This window comes from Anabrus simplex, chromosome 1, assembly GCF_040414725.1.
Source record: "Anabrus simplex isolate iqAnaSimp1 chromosome 1, ASM4041472v1, whole genome shotgun sequence".
NCBI lineage: Eukaryota > Metazoa > Arthropoda > Insecta > Orthoptera > Tettigoniidae > Anabrus > Anabrus simplex.
In genome coordinates, this window is record NC_090265.1 from 1,081,301,250 (window position 1) to 1,081,325,164 (window position 23,915).

General features: G+C 37.2%; 1 protein-coding gene across 1 annotated transcript in view; it reads left to right on the forward strand.

Moving 5' to 3' along the window:
- Positions 1 to 3,514, forward strand: part of Aldh (Aldehyde dehydrogenase) — an 81,704-nt gene extending 78,190 nt beyond the window's left edge. Inside the window, exon 10 of the mRNA XM_067137211.2 lies at positions 3,152 to 3,514. Within this exon, the coding sequence (XP_066993312.2) occupies positions 3,152 to 3,299 (148 nt within the window). The 3' untranslated portion in view covers positions 3,300 to 3,514. The remainder of the gene's footprint in view (positions 1 to 3,151) is intronic.
- Positions 3,515 to 23,915: the final 20,401 nt, after the last annotated feature.

Below are 23,915 nucleotides of genomic sequence, written 5' to 3' on the forward strand. Positions count from 1 at the left end.
TTTCATGCAGCAAACACTTTCACTTTACAATTATGATTAATTGGGCTCCACATTCACATTTTAAATTCCTTTTTTCTCTTGTTCAGTTACAGAGATCTCATAATTCCTCCCAAGGTTGAACAATGCACCAATGGGAACGTTAATCGACAAGAATGGCACAAAATTCAATATTTAATCAGATGAGCTCCAATGAACAATACCAACAATATGTTTCCAACATCCATGCTTTAGCCTATTAAACATTACTGACCAACCAAGCTTCTTTCTAAAGGAATATTCAAATCCAACACGATCGAATTTAACCACGGTTCCGGTTTTGCAACAATATACTTATGATAATAACCATAACCATCTTTGAAAAAACCTTCAACCTAATGTTCATCTATAAAGTTTGAGAAGCCCCAATTCACGTTGTGATCAATCTATAGTCAAACAGTTGGAAATACTCCAATTCACGCTGTGATCAATCTCTAGCCAATACGTACACATTTGCATAAACTTTCATCCAGACGTCACAAATGTTTTCTAGTCATTGTATAATTAAAATATTTTATTGCTTCCTTGTTCACAATTTCTGGCATTTAGTTAATGTACATATTAACGCTGTGATCAATCTCTAGCCAATATGTGCACATTTGCATAAACTTTCATCCAGACGTCTCAAACGTCTTCTAGTCATGGTAAAATAATTATTTTAGTGCTTCCTTGTTCACAAATTCTGGCATTTAGTTAATGTACATATTGTAAACTATGTAAATATGTAATAAGCATAAGACCATTGTATTTGGTATTTGATATTAATTTAAGTTTAGTATTAAGTTCCAGTGTCAATAGATTTAAGACTTGACCTTAAGATTAGTATTAGGCTGAAGATGCCCAAAACTAGGGCGAAACATGTCCCTAACTAGTGTTTATATTTCATGTAGAATTTAATCACTACAAAATATAATTGTATTGAATAGGTGGACACAGTAATTTTATTCAAGAAAGAATTTACTTATGTGGTATGTTTCAAGCTGTCACTGGAGAGTTGGCATCGAATGACATAAGTAGACAAATAACTTTGAGTGGAGATTTTTAAAGTAGGAAAGATCATAATATGAAGATAAAGTTTGAATTCAAGAGGACAAATTGGGGCAAATATTAATTTATAGAACAAGTAGTAAGGATTGGAATTAATTATTAAGGGAAATGTTTGATAAATTTCCAAGTTCTTTGAAAATGTTTAAGACAAAAGCTAGGTAAACAGTTAGTAGGGAATCTGTCACCTGGGTGACAGCCCTAAATGCAGATCATTGATTGATTGATTGATTGATTGATTGATTGATTGATTGATTGATTGATTGATTGATTGATTGATTGACCTCATTTGATCCCCTATCTTTCTTGATGGCTGTAGATGCTACTTCTTCCTCCCTTTTCTCCCTCCCATGACCATGTTCCACCTTTCTTTTTCTATCCTTTACTCTATATTTCTCCTTCTTCCTACTTCTGCACTCCTTAGCAACAGTTCTCTGTTCATCACCTGCCCTCTGTTGTTCTACCTGCACTGATTCATACTATTTTCTCACAAACACCTGTCTTGAAATCTGCTCCTGAGTAAAGCCCTTAGCCTGCAATTTCCTTCCCCTGAAAACATTAGACCACCTGTTTTCTACAACTCCCCCACTTTCCTTCCCATCCCTCTTGTACATCTACTGTACTCCGAACACTGTTTGAGGGAGGCCTACCTTCTTTCCTGTCCTCTGAGAGAATCCCAGTTATCTCCCTCAAACTCTCAAACTCCTCCCTCAGACTCCTTAATGCCTGGCCATACCCACAGTTCCTACACCTGCATTCTTTACCCATTATTTACAGAATACTGAAAAAAAAAGCAAAGATAAAATAACTCATTCTGTGTGAAAAAAAATCACAGGAAAGAAATACCGTATTGTCTAGGATAGTATATAAAGATCACACAACAGTTAAGGTAAATTAATAAACTAACTACACTACAATACTACTTAGTCGTATTATATTTTTATCTTACAGTGCCCAAACAGAATGAAAACTGCCATTAATTACTGAAAACTGCAGTTAAGCCTGTCCTAATTACAATAGAATTCTATAAGAGCTAGGTTTCTAGGGAGATACTTCTACTACACAGATATTTTGCAAATAATAAAATAAGCATGCTAATTTCTTATAAAATACCTACACTACAATAATTTTAAACTGCATTCAGACTTATTATAATTACAATAGGTTATTACTACAGGCAAACGGAGATGAAAATTGCAATTAAAATTTGAAATTCTCAAGAACTACTCACGGATGACACAACAAAGCTACATGTGTATGACAGATTATGTCCAACTCTGTGGCTAAATGGTTAGCGTGCTGGCCTTTGGTCACAGGGGTCCCAGGTTCGATTCCCGGCAGGGTCGGGAATTATAACCATCATTGGTTAATTTCTCTGGCATGGAGCCTGGGTGCATCATTTCATCTTCATCACGACGTGCAGGTCGCCTACGGGAGTCAGATCGAAAGACCTGTACCTCGTGAGCCGAACATGTCCTCTGACACTTCCGGCACTGAAAGCCATATGCCATTTCATTTCATGACAGATTATTATTATTATTATTATTATTATTATTATTATTATTATTTTACCCTTCTATGCTCTCACAGAAATGAAAACTGTCATTGTAAATGCTGGAGTATCGAGAGGTTTACCGTATACAAGGATAACACATGAATATATTAGGCAATATACTATCTAATAAAATCACTACACTACAATTTTCAACTAATTGTTAGTCTGGGTAACTATAAAATATTTGTGTAAGACATTGCCTTTTAAATCTGGTTTCAAGGTAAGAGGTAACACACTATGAAAGTAAATTGGCACTTGTTTACATCTCAAGATTTTCTTACTTTGTGCGCATAGTAAGTTAAAGCTGGTATTGTTATCCTGTCTCTTGAAAATTACTTATTTCCCCCAAGCGCGTCCCTGCATTACTGACTTCTTTTTCTGTTGCAGTATCCTTTGTTCAGTAGTCAGAAAGCAAGCTATAGTAATACAAAGAAATCCTTTATTTTTACATTTTAAAAAATCAGTCAGTTCGTTGAAGCTGGAGGAATATAACTGTCCAATTGTTGGTATTTTCAGGGTGAACACGTACAATGTACTGGGTGCACAGGCTCCATTTGGTGGCTACAAGATGTCTGGCAATGGACGAGAACTGGGAGAGTACGGCCTCCAGGCATACACAGAGGTGAAGACTGTTATTGTCAAGATTCCACAGAAGAACAGTTAAAAACCTGCCCAAACTTTTTTAATACTACATAAGCTTGACTGTTGTTTCTCTGTTGATTGTCTGCCTTAATTCTTGATGTTACTCTGTACATACCTTAAGAATATGCTTTGAAAAAATGCATTTATGTGTGCATGAAGAGAAAACTTCAATGTCTGTATGTGTGCCATATTTTTGTAAGACAATAAATTTATAATTCTGGACTAAAATCAATCAAATATGTGCTGACTCTGTTGTATATAAATGAATCAGGTCACTGGGAACAAGTACCTTCAGTTCTCTTTCAGTGGGGGTGCATCTTTATATTAAAAGCCTAACATGTGTATCACAAACAAATTGTAGCCTATCATTTAATGCTTATTGAAGCATTTTTAACATTAGAAATCATTTCTCCATGTTATGTGTGTTTAAATAGATCTTAAAATCTTTACAAGCCTATTAATATGACTATTTACACATGTAAAGTCATAGTTGTGTATGAGGAAAAACCATAGGATATCGGTTGCTTCTAATTAGGGTTGAGAAATGAGAGTGCATGTCCTGAGAGCTTAATGTCTTGTTGACGAGACAAGTCTCATGAGACTCTGAAAAATGGTAAGTACGCTTCTGACGTTGCACAGTACTCTGAGAGTACTAATATGCTGTGATGTCACTCTCAACCAGATGAGTCAGGTGGTGGTTATATGACTTCTGTTCATAGCAACGGCGTACGTGCAAATGGAGATAATGAAATATTTTGCAAGAAAACCTAGAAAATAAAATGTTGCAATGCACTTTGTTTCCAATGTAATAGTTTTGAAAGCAATAATAAATTAGATACAATTCACAATTTGAAGAGTCACAAGACATTTTGAGGTAGTCAAGGACCGGCTAGTAACTCTTCTACTTTGCTGGGTGCATCTAGAGTTTAAACTAATGAGATTATTGACATTTATTTAAATTTTACATTGAGTAATTCCATAGACATTCAGTAGATTACATGTTTTAGGTTAGGTTACACACAATAAACTTCATGATAGTTCCGTATTGACTTATATGTACTCCTAAGAGAAAGTAATTATAATGTTCCACCTATTCAGTACACTTTTAAACAAATTACACTATTAAATAATGGAAATAAATTTATTTTACATTTCACCAGAACATGTTTCAGTTTATTGGAACCATTTTCAGCTGGTTAATACAATATATAAAAATTGACAAAAATACATTCCTAAATGCTAAGACAATGATATATAAATGAATGATGTGAAAATGAGAATGTACAATAAAACCAGCATGGCGATTACCTGTTCTTAGTGGTGCAACATCTGCGTTCCTCTTCTTGTAGTTCTTAAATGTGCACTGTGTATGAATAAAAGTGGGTTTGTCATTGCTGCAGTCTTATTTTAAACTCTGAATATTGTACGAATTTAAAATTGTGGGAACTCCTCTAGTATATTGCAAATATTTCACATCGGATGGTGCTTATAAAGTGTCACATGAGAACTATCTTTCGTTGTATTGTGTTTTGCAGAAGTTTAGAAAGGAAAAGAAGAAATTTTGTTAAATGTGAATATGAAAACAGGAGGTTAAACTGTCAGAAAATGCTGAGTACAAGTACTTACTTCCACATCCCTTGTTCCATCGAGCGGGCTCCGTCCTGCATATACCTTCACGTCATATTGACGTCTGACTGAGCACTTACAGATAGTGAGGGCAGTCTGCTGCTGTTAGGAAGAAAGGAGGAGCGATCGCTTGTCCTTGACACATAGTAAATTTTATATTATTTGAAATGAAATTATTCATTAATGAAAATGTTGATTTTATCTGATATTTCATTTACATTAAAATTTGGATTAAATCTTGGTCGAACTGTATATGGATGTTTTCGTATATGTTGAGCAGCATGCCCTTCCTGATCTATGGATGTAAAAGAATGATTGGAATCACCCGTATGAATACTCATGGCTGAAAACCTATTATGTTTCCTGGCATTTGCATGTTCTTTATACCTGATTAAAAAAGTCTTCCAGTTAGGCCAATTTAACTAACTGAAGATGGTTCCAATGAACTGAAACATATCCTGGTAAATTGTAAAATAAATGTCTTTTCATTATTTAACACGTTCAATATGTATTCGTAGAGCATGACATACCCACCAACCTGAGCCAGATATTTGCACAGAACTCTGGAAGTTGTAATAATTAGAGTTTTGAATGTTGGTAGGACGAGTTATATCTAACTCGTGGACTTATCCTGATCTTGCGCGATGTGCATGGGTAGTTTACTGTGCATTATTTACTGCGGATAGCAAACAAATATATAAGTGTGATTACAAATATAAATATAGTCATATTTACACTTTTCTATTATACAATTTTACATCATAATGTCTTTATCATTACGAAACTGCTGAGGCGTTATTTCTTCTTTTGAAGCACGCCATTTATTTGGTGGACCTCATGATGTTGAAGTTACTGCATTGTTAGCGATCTGAAAAAAATATAAATAAAATGATAACGTAAGTTTCATGATTCAGTCACAAATGATTACTACAAGTTCTTTCATGTTGCTCATAAATATGATGGAAGAATAAATAAATTACAAGTTCAGTCCTTTCACTGAACTTATTGCAGTAGTGGAATTTATTTCAATCACTCATAATTCTCTTGAAGTAATAATAAACAGAAAATTCAGTGTCTTACCGTGCAATAAATTTGTCTTGCTGCTCAAAAGTCCCCAAAAATAAATGACGATGAAATCTGTGGAAAGGAAATACACAGGAAACGAAATACGCATGGGCAAATCTGGCTATGGATGAACCTTGTAATAGACCGAGCTTGCACAATGTACGCAGTGACAAGGAGAGTCTTTCTTACCATGCGGGAAACCTCTAATTCACGTTTCCTAGCATCCGTCCCATGACGTGCTAGAGGCGTGCTCCGCACGTGCTTACAACCTGGTATCGCGCCCAGTACGTGATCTGCACTGAACATATTAATAGTGTAAAGTCATTTAAAAGTGTACTGAATAGGTGAAACATTATAATTGCTCTCTCTTAGCAGTACATATAAGTCAGTATGAAACTATCATGAAGTTTATTATGTGTCATGCAAATGCCAGCCGGGCTAAATCTGTATCTTAATATTAAGATGAAAATATGAGAAATTTTCAAAGACATTTCTTTACTAAAACAATGTTTACTTGAAACTCTAACACCTAATTTTCTGAACACCAGTCAAATGGAACTCAAAAAGAAGTCCATTTTGAACAACAAATTGTATAGTACACATTTGGTAGCTCTGCATCTTTTGGCCATCTTAGAGTGGGATTCCTTCCAGCATCATGTAGAACAGAAGCTGTTTCACATATTATCCAAAAAACAAAATATCCGAAATAAGAAGAAATCTTCTGAAAAGAAATCACAACTCAGGAATTACAACATTCATGTTTTTCACCCACCTATTCAGAATTTCACAAATATTCCTATAAATGAATTTGAGCAATTTATTCTAATACATGCCCCAAACAAAATTGGAATTCACATAATCCAAATAATTTAATCACTACCATAACCGAAATGGAACAAGTCATAAATATATTACCACTAGATAAACAGGTTGAAATAAGACAGAAAATAAAGAGAAAACTAAATGATCTGGTTAAAAAATGGAAATTTGGCAAGCCTAGCATTTCTATTAAACTGATCAGGAACCTAAAACAAAAAATCAAAAACAACATTATCATCAGGAAGATGTCCCAGTAAGACCAATCAATCTTCAGAAATAGTCCTACCTATAAAATTGTCCAATCCATTCAAACATTTCTGGCAAAACACTAGTATTGAAATTGAAACTGTATTCCGGATCAAAATGGTCACCCTTATTGGAGGATGGATGATTTATTAATAAATCTCTCCCTCTTTCCAACAGAGTTTCCGTTAAAAACACAATAGCATTTTGCAATATTTTTTAAAGTATTAAAATTACGACACTCTTTTGATATTACCACCATGTATTCCAACATTCCATTAGTTGAAACCATTAAATTAATCAAAGGCAATTTAAACAAACAGCAACCTCAGTAAACTAGAAAGTGAAGAATTTTTGAACATTTTAAAATTTGTGCTAACCAACAATTTTTTCACTTTCAGTTATGTAATATGCCGGCAAAATAGCTTACTTATGTGTTTGCCAGCCTCGGGTATCTTGGCCAAAATATTCATAGACAATTTGGACCAGTCTAAGATATTGAAAGTGATAAATATCATTGTTAATCCGTATTGAAGATACTATATGTAGGATGCTAAAGGGTTTAATGAGTCACCTATTCAATACACTATATTTTTTTAAACATTTAGGAATTTATTACCATTTCCATTTGACATGTTTTGCCCTTCTTTGAGGGCATCATCAGTCATAGTACAACCTCAAGGTATAAATCAGGCACAGTCTAAGATAGTCAATAAAATCAAAGGAATTTTCTTCTGGGCGAGATATGTAGAAGACATTTTTACTGTCATAGACCAACAAATCACTAACAGTCAAACTTTGCTAGACAGTCTTAATTCCCTATATTCCCATATCAAGTTCACAATAGATTCTGAAAATAAAGTTCTGAATTTTCGCAATCTCAGAATTATTAGGAACAAAAACTATCTCACGTTCAACATTTTTAGGAAGCCTTCTCAGGCTATTAATGGCATAAGATTCTCTCCCTTCAGGGTCACAGTAGAAAGCTGCATTTTACAGTATGGTATACAGAGCACATAATGTCTCCCTTTCCAAAATGAATTACAAAAAAGAAATAAACATAATTTACACCATAGCTACTAATAACAGATACAATAAGGATTTACATCATTTGCAAAGTAAAAAACAAACCGACCACCATGCTGAAAAAGATACAAAGGAAAAGGAAAAATGTTGCCTTATTTTTTCCTTTAATAATATATATACCAAATTACAAATATTTTTAGAAAACAAAACACCAATATTACTTTCAGAAATGTCAATACCTATAGAGGATTATTCGAGTGGGCCTCCCTACATTTATTCTTATGTTCCTTGTTTCTGTAAAAATTCCTTGTATGTAGTATATTACAATATAACTTCTTTGATGTAGACAGCAATAAACCATGTTAAACAAGAGGGAGTGTTAAACTAATGTTTGTAATCCCCAACATCTGGTACCGGAAACTTGGGAAGAAAAGAAGTAAATGGTACAATATGTGTGCATATTATATTGTGATTGTACTGCTAGATAAAGATAACACTTCCAGTGAACCAGTGTTTCCAGTAAGAAGAAACGAGTGAGTTTTAAATCATAACATCACAACCTTGTAGTAAATCGTATCAGAAGACAGCAGATACTGTAAGCAATATTTAATTTTGCCTATCAATTTATTTCCTGTACAGCTGCACATCCACTAATGCTCAGCATTCATGTAGAGGGGAATTATTTACTAGTTTGAATAGCACGAGATATCCATTGCATGCACGCGGTTTTTGGTTATTGCATGCTAGTGTTCTTGACACCACGGTGACATCACGTTCCACTATCACAGATTGTAAGCTCAATTGGTTACTCTGTGCCATCTTTGAGGTAGTACTAATCTGTGCATGCACTATGTAATAGAGCCACTTGTCCTCTATTTCATGAATACGAATTATCTCGTATACATTTCATGATGTCTGACGCAGAGAAGTTGCATAACTTGAAGAAAAAACACACCAGAGAAAGAGGCAATGTTACTCGTTTTGCTAATATGATTCTTTCAGGGAGGAGACCTCCTAGACGAATACCAGTTCTACAAGGGCTGTATTAAAGAGGCTTTAAACCACTTGTTTAAGTTAGATGAAATAATTAACGATCAACTCACAGACGATGAATATGAGACGGATATATTGACTTGCAAAGAATATATCGAGACTGCTAAACGCAGGACCCAAAGAGCTACACGAGGTATTGATAACAAGCTTTCTAATGCATCTGCAAATTTAACAGCTAATCAGACTCTTGATGAGATGCCTTCTGCCTCACCATTTATACACTCAATTAAATTACCTCCCGTCAATTTAGAGTCATTTTCTGGGGATACTGAAAGCAGGAAATGTTTTTGGGAACAATTTAAAATGTTAATTGATCAGAACCCATCCCTTTCTTTGGTTATAAACATGCGTTTCTTCGAGGCTATCTTGAGGGAGAAGCTAAGTTACTGGTGGAGGGAATTGCCATTACGGCATCGGCTTACGAGGATACCAAAAGGATTTTATGCGCACGATATGGGGATAGAAAGCCCACCTACATTACTTGGAAGATGTCACGCCAATTAAGTTTGCCTCTCTCAAAACTCTCAACACAACCTTCATTGAATGCAATAGACTTATACAGGCCCTCCAGGACTTATGAGAAGACGTTAATGCTTATGGCCATATACTAGCCCCGAAAATATTTTGCACCTGTCCTAAGGACATCTGTCAGAGATGGATAATCCACGTTAAAAGGGAAAATTTATCCAAAGGCGATATTACAAAATTGATGGAATTCCTAGGTGCGGAAGTAGACAGTGCCATAATTGCAAAGAAGATTCGTGAGGAGTCTATTTTTTTTTTTTTTTTGCTAGTTGCTTTACGTCACACCGACACAGATAGGTCTTATGGCGACGACGGGACAGGGAAGGGCTAGGAGTGGGAAGGAAGCGGCCGTGGCCTTAATTAAGGTACAGCCCCAGCATTTGCCTGGTGTGAAAATGGGAAACCACGGAAAACCATTTTCAGGGCTGCCGACAGTGGGGTTCGAATCTACTATCTCCCGAATACTGGATACTGGCCGCACTTAAGCAACTGCAGCTATCGAGCTCGGTCGTGGGGAGTCTAATGTTCCTAATCTGACACCCACCATGGCAACTTGATACGTCAAGACTAAGGGTGTAAAGGGGATACAAAGAAATAATAAATCTGTGAATCCCTTCTGTGTTTTATGTGGGCTCAAGACTGCAACATTGTTGCTGATGTTTGCAGTCGTAAGAAAATCTAAAGACAAAAAATCATTGCTACCTATGCCTAAATCCGGGTCACAATACTGCTGAATGTAGTAAAAAAGGGAGGGTATCGTGTGCCAATTGCATGAAGGGCCATCATGTATCCATATGCAGCAACATAGACAACACCACAATCGATACCATTCGGAAGTTAACCAAGTATGTCGGCAAGATAGGTAGTGCACCTTCCAATTTCACACATCTTCAGACTGCATGAGTGAGGGTTACAGGTCCAACAGATCTAGCTAAACTAACAAGATGTGTATTGGAGAGTGGTAGTTAGTCCAGCTTTGTCACAAGGTCACTAACAGATGAGCCGAAATTAGAAACCATAGAGAATCGGTGTCTATCTGTCAGTGCCTCTGAAATGTCATCGGCCTCCACAGTCCCTCGCAGACTCATTTGTTTGAAGTTTAAGGGTATCTAGGAAAATTCCACATCATCTGTTACTTCCTTTGAAAGCACACACTCTTTCATGCATCACCCGACTTTACCACAGGATATACAATATTATATAGTAGGAAGGATCCACCTTTCAATACTCTGTTGTTAAGTTGAACCAAATAGAAGTTACAACCTGTTCATTTGGGACCGGTTTCAACACATTTGAAGTGTCATCATCAGCCAATTAGCAAAGCAGTGCAAAAATTAAGACATAAAGATCCAAAAACAACTAACACAATGATCACAGACAAAAAATTTAACAATATTTCATGTCGAAGCAATTCGAGTTAATGTTCATAACACAATGATCACAGTCAAAAGAGTAAAAAGAACACCACTATTTCGTGCCGAAACAAATCCAGTTGAAGTTCATAAGCAGGTCTAGTACAATCCTGTCATGCTGCATTCATATATGAAGATGTTGTATTTGAGATCGATAACCAGTTAAAGGATTTGTTCTAATATGCAGACTTGAAGGAGAACTCATTATTAAACTGAACTTATGATATGCAGTTATGTATAGTTGTTGCTAGGCAGGTCTTGTAGGCATTTGTTTCTCCGGCCGAAGAGTAAAAGGTGACGTAATTGAAGTCTTAGGAAAACAGTGTAGGACTTAATTTCAACAATTCGAAGCGGATATATAAATTAGAAAATAATTTAAATCTTTAAAAAGAATAACACCAAATAAAATATATAAAATATATAAAAAATAGGAAGAAATTACTGCTTACTGACCCAAGGGACAACCACAAGAACCTTCCTATCAAGATCCTCATAGGCGGTGACCATGATTGGAGGATAATCAAGGATGCCGCTCCAAAATACCTTTCTCATACATTAGTGCCAATTCCTTCCAAACTTGATTGGATACTTGGTGGAAATCAATCAGGGGTTATAGCGAATACAGTGGTAGGCAATCACATTGATGACCATGAAGTTACACATTCAGATGATATGTTCAGACGCCTCTGGGATTTGGATGCTATTGGGATTACACCAGACCAAGACTGATCTTCAAGTATGAAAGACACTGAAAACCTCCAACAACTCCTACCATATCGAAGACAATCGAAGAGTAGTTTCTCTTCCAAGAAAGGAACACGTATATCTGCCGACTAATTGCGTGAATGCTGAAAATCAATTTCTTTCCCTGCAGAAATGACTTGAAAGAAATAAAGATCTGAGGAACATCTACTTTTCACAGATGCTTGACTACTTAAAGAAAGGCCATGTAGAAGTTGCTGGACCAGCACAAGACTCAAACATGTGTTACTATCTACCACATCTGGTAAAAAAGGAAAAGCACAGGAATGTTAAGTGGAGAATTGTTTTCGATGGGTCTTCACGCAAAAGGAATTCACCTTCACTTAATGACACTGTGGAGATAGGACCGAACTTTCTTCCAGGGACCCTATCAATTCTTCTTAGATTTAGATTGTACCTAGTAGCAGTCATTGGAGATGTCAACCAAGCCTTTTTGCAGCTTGTTCTCAACTAACATGACAGGGATTTAACGAGATTCTTCTGGTTTCTAGTACTTGATGCTGAAGACGATCATGAAACGACCAATGACGTAACAATATATCGATTCACAAGGCTTCCCTTTGGCTTAACCTGCAGTCCATTCTTACTTCATGAGCGAATATTTCCCAAGGCTGCATCTTCTTTAAACAAGACGACTTCGTGGATGACTTCGCCATAGGTGTTCAAAAGGAGACTGATACCATTTCCCTGTATTATGAGCTTACATCCCTCATGAGAAAAATTCAATGGCCTTTGGAAAAATGGGGATCAAATTCAAATCTGGGCATCCGAGGGCTGACAAATCAGCACCAATGCTCAGATATTGGGAGTCAGTTGGAATACAACAACCAACACGTTCTCCATTAATCATTAAGTTTTGATAGACAAGGTAGAAAAGGGACCTAGCACTAAGAGGAACTTGGTGCAAGTCACAGGCACATTTTATGACCTACTTGGTCTAGTCTCGCCAGTCTCCATCACTGGGAAAATATTATTCCAAGATACATGGTGTAAAGGGATTGGCTGGTATGAGCTCTTATCACCAGACCTTGGACGACAACGGCATGCATATACATATTCCTCGTCAGACGGACACAGACGAGAATTCTCAAATCCATATCTTTTGCGACGCATTAGAAAGGGCTTATGGTGCAGCCGTTTACATCAGAACTGACACAAAGGATTAGACCAAGGTACAATCAGCCTGCAGTTAAGAACAGGCTTGGTTCTCTCCAGAGAGTATACATCTATGTGTCCTTACGCTGATGTTACCAGCGCACTCAATTTTTTTTTAAATACACTACAGTCTCCCCCACTTAGACTCATGTTATACACTGAATTTTAAACAAAAACTTTGAAGCTGTGAACATATCAGATAAGGAATATAGACTAATTAAATAAGAGGAAGTGCAGATAAACTATGGAATTTGGAAAAGGAACCTCACTTCTCACAGAACAGTCGAGAAGAAAAAAGTTAGGTATTTGAGTTTGTTCACAGAACAAAATCATGAAACCACACAAGCAGTCAAGAATGTCTCGATGATCTACGGACACCTACATTTGCTAGAACATCAAAATTCTGTCGTGGCGTCGCTGCCATATCGGGAGCTGGTGGATTTTCTACTGGAACAGCTGGATCATGGCGTGGTAATACTGTCAAATCAGAATAAACTGAGACATGGCAAACTGGAGCTCTAGGCACGTTGTATGACTGGGCTGGTTCAAGTGTAAGTGATTTAGGTTGAATCAGTGTCCCACGCAGTTGGTCAATATGGCGTTTCAGTGTCCTTCCTGATTCGTTCAAAATAACTAGGTAGTGTCGCTGACAACTTTGCCAAATTTCCAAGTGTACTTGTTATTGCATAAGAAGCGCACCTGGACTCTCTCCCCCACTTGAAACGATTGTCGTGGTTTGGCTACGGATAATGAGGGATGAGGTCGGATAGGGAAGAAAGCATCAAGGCGAATTCTCGTTTTTTCGGTTCAGGTACAGCTCTGCTGGTGACTTTCCGCATGTAGGGGGTATAGCATGGTATCGAAACAGAATCTTTTGTAGGAGACGATTCTGCAATATTAGAACATGTCATTTTGCTAAGCCGTTAGTGGCTGGGTGACCAGGTGCAATCAATTTTTGAAAAATTCTATTTCTTGAACAAAAGGTGCGAAATTCATTGCTTTGAGAAAAGGCTGCATTATCTGAGACAATGCTTGCTGCAAATCCATAAGAAGCAAATATATGGTTTAGCAACAAAATTGTGGAGGTACTTTTTGGTGTATCTCGTAAAATTTGCACTTCCCCCCCATTTCAATTTGGCGTCCACACAAATCAGAAAGTTGCATTTTTCAAAAGGTCCAGCATAATCAATATGCACTCTTTCCCATTTCTCTTGTGGTTCGTCGCATGGATGCACTGGTGATTTTGGTGGATTTGCTCTTGTCAATGCACATGTTTGACATCCTTTTACAAGGTGTTCATTGTCTCGATCAATTCCAGGCCAATAGATATGACAACGGGCCAAATGAGTTTCGTGAAATTCATTTAAAACCTGATCTCTTAGTCTGGAAGGGATAATAACTCTATCTTGTCTAAACCGCACACCCTCATTCAGAGTATATTCAGAAACCATCCGTTCATTCTGTAAATCAAAAACAAATTTACTCAGTTCATGATCTTTACGTGTTTTGATCTTGGATGGTGAAAAATATGAGTCGTTCGCTTTAAATTTGAAAAATTAGGTGCGTAAATAACTGGTTAACTTCATCTCGAATGGAGATATCTGTTGATGAATGGACTTGCTGTACGGAAGCCTACGATAAACAGTCATTGTTTTGGTTCTCTGCACCCTTCTTAAACTGAACTGTGTAAGCATGTCGTAATAGATAAGCAGATGTCATCTGTGGTAGAGCTTTGTTTTGCTGAAAAATATGTGTTAGCGGCTCATTGTCAGTCACTAGTGTGAAGTGCTTGCCAAAAACATAGGCGTAAAGTTGGTCGACAGCAAACATAATTGCCAAAGCCTCTCTGTCTAGTTGACTAAAGTTCTGTTCTGATACAGCCAGTGATCGTGATGCATAAGCAATCGGCCTTTCTTCTCCATCAATTAGATGGCTAAGGACAGCGGCAACACCTGTTAGACTTGCATCTGACATCAGAACTATTGGTAATTTTGGTTCATAGGGAATTAAGACCCTATCGCTACATAACTCTGCCTTTAACTGGAGGAATGCGGCTTCACATTCCGAAATCCATATGTAACATTGATCTTGGTGGAGCAGGTGCTCTAATGGATATGACATGGTGGAGAAATTTGGTATAAACCTGGAGTAGTATGTGATTAGTCCCAAAAATCTGTGTAGTTCATCAATGTTTGTAGGATGAGGCATGTCATTAACAGCTCTAACTTTTTCTGGGGACTTACTGATAGTATTATGCTGGATAAATGGCCCAAATATTCAACTCTCTCTTCAAAGAAAGAACACTTAGCTCGGTTGACATGCAGATCAAAATTGTGTGTGCACTCCTCCAGAGTTGATCTGTGTATGATTAAGTCATCAAAATAGGCTTCTGTTTTTTAAAGTCCCCTGAGGATTTGTAAAATGATTTGGTTAAATTCAGATGACGCTGTTTTAATTCCAAAACTTAGACGATTCATTCTATATGTTCCACTATCTGTAGATATAGTCTGGATTGTAGCACTTTCTTCACCAACTTTCAAGTGTAGATATGCTTTGAACAAGTCCAATTTACAAAAATATCTGGAATCACATAGGCTGTTCAACACATTATCAATTCGCCTTATGGGGTAATTTGTAACAACAAGTTTCTCATTTAGCCCACATTTGTAATCAGCACATAATCTAACTCCTCCATCTGGCTTGGGAATGACGACCAACGGCGACCCCCAATCACTTAATGATTCAGGAGATACGACTCCAGCTACTTCTAGCGAGTCTAGCTCCCTTTCAACTCATTCACGAAGTGCATAGTGTACATCCTGTTCTCAGTAAATACTGGTTTAGCTCCTTCATGTAATTAACTTTACTTGGAATTTTGGAACACGTCCAAATCTCTCTTCAAAAACAATAAAGGAATTCATTAATTATGTCATCAACTGCAGAGATAGCGTTAACTGGATATGACATGAGTGGTGTTTCCTTGCTAGCATCCATTTCCTTTAATTCAGTACCAAGTCTCCTAATCCACTATCCTCCAAGTAATGCCGAATAGCCCTTAGGGACAATATATATATATATATATATATAATCTTGGATTTCCTTGTCTTTATATACAGCTGAGACTGTTACCTTTCCCATAGGTGTGATAATATTACCTGAATATGAACAAAAGGCAATTTCAGATTGTTGTAAGGTTAAACCTAGATCCAGTCCATTAAATGCATCTTCAGGAAGCAGAGTAAAACATGCACCAGAGTCAACTTAAAAACACTGTCTTGTTGCTTAGTGATACAGTAACTATATATTTATCAGAGTTAGCAGTAACTTCAAATAATTCTACATGGGACGGAGAAAAAGTAGGTTCTGCTTTACTCACACTGTATGAACGATCCTGGGCAACACATGGGATAACTGAAATTGATTTAGTTGAGCTGGAATATCTGCTTTGGATTTGGAATTTCACATTAGGCTGATGATACACATCTTGGCGAGATGACCTTCTCTTCCACAAAATTCACATCTAATATCATATCTACTGTCTCGGCATTCTGACACATGATGATTCAGCTTAGCACATCGGAAACAGAGGTTATCAATTCCTACTCGTCTGAAATCAGGTCTGATTCTTCCACTAGAGAGAGAGAGAGAGAAGGTTGACCATATCGGATACTTTGATTTGTTGAACATATTTTCCAGAGATGGTCAGGGCTCGACAAATGGTTACTCTTACTATAACTGGGGCTCGGAGAACGATAACGAAAACTGTGATCACACCGAGAATGGTGATCTGAGCCAGCAGTGACCTTATATGTATCGCTGTTGTTGAATTCAGATGCCAATGAAGACGCTTGTCTGGTTAATTCCCTACTTTCAATTCTAGATGTTTCCAATAATATTGCCTTAGAATTTCATCAAAAGTGATGACATTAGATTGCAGTAGCTGTTCACGTAACCAATTGTCCCGTAAACCTCTTATGAACTGGGCTTTTAGAAACACATACGAAATTGAAATTGTACATCGACATTGGCACTTGACTGTGAATTTGCACTCGGCTAAATTGCGTTGAAGAGTTGTGACAAAATCAGCAATAGACTGTCCCTCTTTCTGATAGATGTTTAAAAAATAATGCTGAGAAACAGCTGTACTTTTCTTTGGAAGCATTTGAGTGAACAGTGTAACCAGATCTGTAAATGACTGAGTTCTGATTGATTTTTCTAGGCCTAGAAATGCTGATAGACTGTTGTAATGCACAGAACTTATAGAGACGCATAGTAGCTGTGCTTTCTTTGCCTCATCTGTGATATTTTTCATCGCTACGTAATTCTCAAACCTCTCCATATAGCATGCAAATTTTTCCTTCCGAGAATCAAAATTTTCAAATGGTTGTATACTTGAACAGTTACTGGAATGTGAGACTTTTCTTCTTGATTCTCTTTGGAATGTTGTTATAAACTCAGTAAGCAGGGTTTGTTGTTGTCAGTTGAATGGATCTAACAGTTTAGCAAATTGTTCTGCATCCATTTTCTTGATTGTAACAAAGTTGTTTGTGTCAAAACAGCGGGATATATTTTCGGTGGTCAATTGATAGTACTGCGTGGGATGTCAGCAATACTTATTTATATTTTCACCTCGTCGCTAACTGTTATGTTCTGAACACTGCCAAATATATATATATATATATATATATACAGCATGGTGTATCTATTCATTACAATGAAAGTCCCAATAAGAAGAACATCTGTTCTCTCCAGAGAGTATACATCAGTGTGTTCTTACGCTGATGTTATGAGCGCACTCAATGTTTTTTAAAATACACTACAAAAACTCCCATCATCACTTCAAGATACAGCTCATACAACAAACTCCTGCATGTGACATCATGGATCCTACGTTTTGTTCAGAACTTAAATTCAGCACAAAAATCTTCTGGAGAACTATCAGCGTCGAAGCTCGCCACTGCACAAACGTATTGGATCAAGGTTGTTCAGCTGGAATCCTTCAGCACTGAACTGCATGCTCTTCAGAATAGCTTATCACTAACAAGAAACTCCGAAATTTATTGATTCAATCCTTTCCTGGAAGACGGGCTGATTCGTCTTGATGAACGCTTATAATTCGCCAAGGATTTACAGTGATGTCAACGTCATCCTCTTCTACTACATGGACAACACTGCTTCGTTCAACTTATGATTTGGAACACTTACATTCGAGTTCATCACCTCGGCATTCGCATTGTCCTTTCAGAACTTCGGGAAGAATTTCGGATCCTTCGTGCATGCCAATCAATCAAGAAGGTACTGCATAATTGTCTTCCCTGCAAGATGGCTAAAAATCCTCATGGACATGCCCCAGAGGTTCCACTTCCTTACGACAGAGTAAAACCATCAAAGGCCTTTGAGGTTACCAGTATAGACATCACAGGGCCCCTGTATGTTAGGCTTGGGAGCGCTTTCAAAAAGTGCTATATCAAACTTTTTACTTGTGCTACAACCCGCGCTGTCCATCTAGAGCTTTGCTTCACTGTGACTATCTGCACTGCAATGGTTTACAGGAAGACTAGGCATACCACACACTACATGGATAATGCAAACACATTCTATGCTGCCAATAAATTGACAGAAGTGTGGGCCTCACTTACTGCCTCAAAGACCCATCAACACCTGGCAGAGTACGGGAATACTTGGAAGTTCATTACTCCCAGGACTGCTTGGTGGGAAGGTTGGTAGGCACAACAAAGAAGTGCTTATGGAAAGTATTAGGCAGGGCTCAAGTTTCAGAAGAAAGTCTAAATACTGCTATTATGATTGAAGCAGCCCTAAACTTTAGGCCAATCGCGCGAGGATGGAGAGTCACAACCACTAACCTGCACATTTTCTCTGCAGAGATCGACTCATAGCAACTCCAATGGGATCGCAACCTGCAGTTAAAACAAACCTGATAAAGGAGTTCCAAAAACACCAGAAATTAGTGGATAATCTGTGGAAAAGATGGACAAAGGAACATCTCACCCAGTTAAGGAGCTTCCATGAAGTCCGTTGACCCCACCAAATATCGCCAAGAGTCAGAATTGGAAATGTAGCACTGATCCATGATAAGATACGACCACGTCACACTTAGAAAGGAGGCTCAAATAATGGAACTCCGAGAAGGAAGAGATGGGATGGTAATGACCATTATGCTGTGTACAAATGGAGAGAGAATCGTTCGACCTATTCAGCTGATCATTCCTTTACAGGCTGACCAAGTTGGGGAGAGTGTAGAGGATTAACTAATATCTTTGTTATTCAATTGGGCCTCACTACATTTATTCTTATGTTCCCTGCTTCTATAAGTACTCCTTGTATTTAGAATATTACAATGTAGCTTCTTTGATGTAGACAACAATAAACCATTTTAAACAAAATGGAGTGTTAAACTGTTCGTGTATGCAGTTCCCAACAATACTAATGCTAAACTTTTTTACAATACACACATTTAACCACATCAATAAACATTCACAATCAGCCGTTTACAAATTGAAATGCAACCAATGTAACTGAATGTAACGCCAATTACATTAGCCAAACCGGAATACATTTTTTTAACCAGGAAAAAGAACATGTAAATGTCAGAAAAAATTATAGGTTTTCGGCCATGAGTATTCATATGAGTGATTTCAATCATTCTTTTACAGCCATAGATCAGGATTTGAAAATCTTAAAAAAGCCAACAAGGGCGTGTTGCTCAACATATATTAAAACATCCATATATAGTTTGACTGAAGGTTTAATCCGAACTTTAAATTAAATTGCAAAAATAATCAATGTTCTCATAAACAAATGGATCAATTTCATGTCAAATGATAGAAAATTTACTACGCAACAAGGACAAATGATAGCTCCCCCCTACCCCCTGTCCCTGTCCCTCCTACTCCCCTCCCCTCTTCCCAACAGCAGCAGCAGACTGCCCTCACTACTTGTAAGCACTCAGTCAGATATCAGTATGACATGAAGGCATGAGCAGGATGGAGGGAACAAGGGGCATGGGAGTAAGTACTTGAAAATCTACAGCCTGTTTCCAGTCATTCGACCGGGTCAGGAATGGAATGAATGAAGCCTTCATCTAGCGATGAGGATAGGAACTGTGCCAGCTGCCGAAGCCTATTGCAGGGAGTAAGTACTTATACTCAGCATTTTCTGATGGTTTAACTCCCAATTTTCATATTCTTTTAACAAAATTTTCTTCTTTATTTGCTTTCTAGACTCCTGAACAATACAATACAATGAAAGATAGTTAACTTGACACTTTATAAACTCCATCTAATGTCAAATATTTGCAATATACTGTACTAGAGGAGTTCCCACAATTTTAAATTGGTACAATATTCAACCATAATTTAAAATAAGACTGCAGTAATGAGAAACCCACTTTATTCATACACAGTGCACATTAAGAACTACAAGAAGAATAATAATAATGAAAATGTCACACCATAAAGAACATTTTAATGGAATGTGCATTTAGCAGTCACCTAACAAGTGGATTTTTTATCACCATGCTATTTTTATACATTCTCATTTTCACATCATTCATCCATATCATTGTTTTAGCATCTCTGGAATGTATTTTTGTCAATTTCTATATATTAACCAGCTGAAGATGGTTCTAATGAACTGAAGCATGTCCTGGTAAAATGTAAGATAAATGTCTTTCCATTATTTAATAGTGTTAAGTCGTTTAAAGTGTATTGAATAGGTGGAACATTTTGATTCCCTCTTAGGAATATATTATTGTAGGTCAGGTTTTAGTCAGTTCCAATTTTGGGTTGAGAGAAAGAAATATTAACTTTTTAAATTCAAATATCAGTAGATTAGTTGTATTTTCTGCAGCATTTACATTCGTACAGGCAATAAATACCGTATCTCCAAGATTAATTCACCGGTTCCACCTATCACGAAGGTAATCATTTCTTTAAGTAACACCATACCCTTATTAATTTTGTTTAAAGAAAGAAATTCAACTGATATATAGTACTTCACCAGAAAAATAGTCAGCAGTTGTACTGTGATCGATTATTGCTGCTCTTCGCATTCAAATATTGCATTGTAAACTACGGTTGAGAACAGTGTATAGTGTAGTCAAGAAAACAAAAGTAAACAATCAGCTGATTCCTGTATTCTGATAACTAATTTGTAGTTCTGAATAAGTAGTTCAAGTCTCCGGCATAATTTATACTTGCAACCTTGATCTTTCATCATTTAGAACAGTTTTAATTTAAATTTGATCGTAGGAGTAAAACAAAAATACTTTCTAATAAGGATTTAGTTTTATCTACATTTTTGTTGTTTCAATTAACCAATTGTAATAAGGATACACCTAAACTCAGTTTAGAATGATTGTAGTGAAGTTATATTATTAAAAATTATCATTCTGTTAGTGCATAGGTAGAAAAAAAATAACAATCTAAGTATCAAGTATTTAGTTTTAACTCCAATTCCATTGTTTCAGTCAACCTGTTATAATTAGGATACACCTACGTGCAGTTGAGAATTGTAGCATAGCGATTTAATTAAATAGTATCTTACCTGCTACATTAGTGTTATCCTTGTGTACAGTAACTATCTTGATGTTTCAGCATTTTACTAAACACCTGTTTTCGTATCTATTAGAGCACAATAGAGTAAAATAGTGATAATTATTATAATGTCCATGTATTTATTTAGCTTTGGTATGCAATCCTTGGGTAGTTCTTCCAAATTTCAACTTTAATGGCAATTTTAATTTCTGTATGCATGTAGTAATAACCTGTTGCAATTAGGATACATCTGAATGGAGTATAGCATTATTGTAGTGTAGTTATTTTATTAGAAATGAGCATGCTTATCTTATTATTGCAAAATATTTGTTAGCAGGGGAAATCTCCAAAAATTTACCCTTACTAAAATTCTATTGCAATTAGGGTAGGCTTAACTGCAGTTTAGAATTGTAGCATAACTATTCTTATTCAGTAGCCTATCTTGCTTGCTTTTTCTGTTTGCAAGTAGTAGTAGTAGTAGTAGTAGTAGTAGTAGTAGTAATCACAGTAATTAATCTGTCTATACACACTGCCGGTCAAAAGTTTCCGGACAAAACATACGTACCCGCACGAATATGTTTGATGATTGTTTAATGACAGAATATGTTAATGTAACCAAGTTTTGGAGGTATTCAGGCAACGCCAATGAGTTTACATTTGATGTTCAGCATGAGAAAAAAAAAAAAAAGCATCCTACTGTATAACACCTACAGTGAAACATGGAGGGTAGTCTGGAGGGGCTCTGTGATGGTTTGGAGTTTTATCACATTCAGTGAAGGTGGTAGACTGAACCAAATTCAAGGAACACTGGACAAAAACGGCTACCATTCCACCCTATCATGTTATGCTCTTCTGTCTGAACAGCAATGTGGGTTTTTCCTCGAACATAACAATGACCCCAGACACACGTCTCGCTATTGCATGAATTATCTGCAAAACAAACAAAACTCTGGGGAATTGTTTTTAATGGAATGGCACACTACCAATCTTAAATCCAATTGAGCTGCTGTGGGAGGAATTGGTAATAATAATGTTATTGGCTTTACGTCCCACAAACTACTTTTTCGGTTTTCGGAGACGCCGAGGTGCCGGAATTTTGTCCCGCAGGAGTACTTTTATGCGCCAGTAAATCTACCGACACGAGGCTGACATATTTGAGCACCTTCAAATACCACCGGTCTGAGCCGGGATCGAACCTGCCGAGTTGGGGTCAGAAGGCCAGTGCTTCAACCGTCTGAGCCACTCAGCCCGGCAGGGAGGAATTGGATCGGCAAGTCCGAAAAGAGTGTCCTCTCCATTGGAAAAGCTGTGGGGCTCTTGGAGAATGCCTGGCAAAATATACCTGCATCAGTGTTAGAAAAACTTGTTCTGAGAATGCCAAGAATAGATCAAAGTGTACTTGCAACAAAGTGGAGTTTCTATTGTCTATTTCTTGCTCAGATGTAATATACAAAACATAGTTTTATTGTCAAGTATTATTTTTATAATATATATTTATCAATTTCTTGCATAGGTATGTTGTTTTGTTTCAATCTCAGTCCATTCTTTAACAGTTCAATGCTTCTCCAGAAACGTTTGGCCAGCAGAGTAAGTATTTAGTATAGCTATTCATTTCTATAGTTAGCCTCTTATTCCTAGTATTTTATAATCAGGATACATCTAATTAGAACGGTAGCGTAGTTATTACATCATTTCTTTCCTCCAGCGTGCACGCACGCGTGCAAGATAGGACAGTTTCTATCTCGGAATGAAGACCAAAGGAAGTTAGTGCACCTGTTTGGAGGTGTGTACTGTTCCGCGCCATGATCTTTTCCATGTGTACCACACAGACCAATTCGAACAAGATAACATTTGTCCAGAACTTTGGCACTGCATGGGAGGTGGGATGTACAACCTCACATTCCAGTGATAGGTTGTTACCATGACTTTCTCTGCTCCAGACATGTGTCAAGTCATGGTTCTTCATGTCTTCCATCAGCTCATCATCAGTGTTCTGGTTCAGGTTGCGGTGGAAAATGACTCCACAAACCAGATTCAAGGATTTATGTTCTTCCACTTTGACTTTGGCTGCTGAGTTTATCCCCCGTGGCCTGATTTGTCTCTCCTTAGCCAACCTGGTCACCTCAGGCTTTGCGGAACACCAACTCAACATGAGGCACTGAGCACCAGAGCTCCCGTCCTCATAGGCATAACATATTTAGAATTAATAAGAAAACATTGATGATGATGATAATAATAATTTTCGTGTGGCTATTTCTAGCCGAGTGCAGCCCTTGTAAGGCAGACCCTCCGATGAAGGTGGGCGGCATCTGCCATGTGTAGGTAACTGCGTGTAATTGTGGTGGAGGGTAGTGTTGTGTGTGGTGTGAGAGTTGCAGGGATGTTGGGGACAGCACA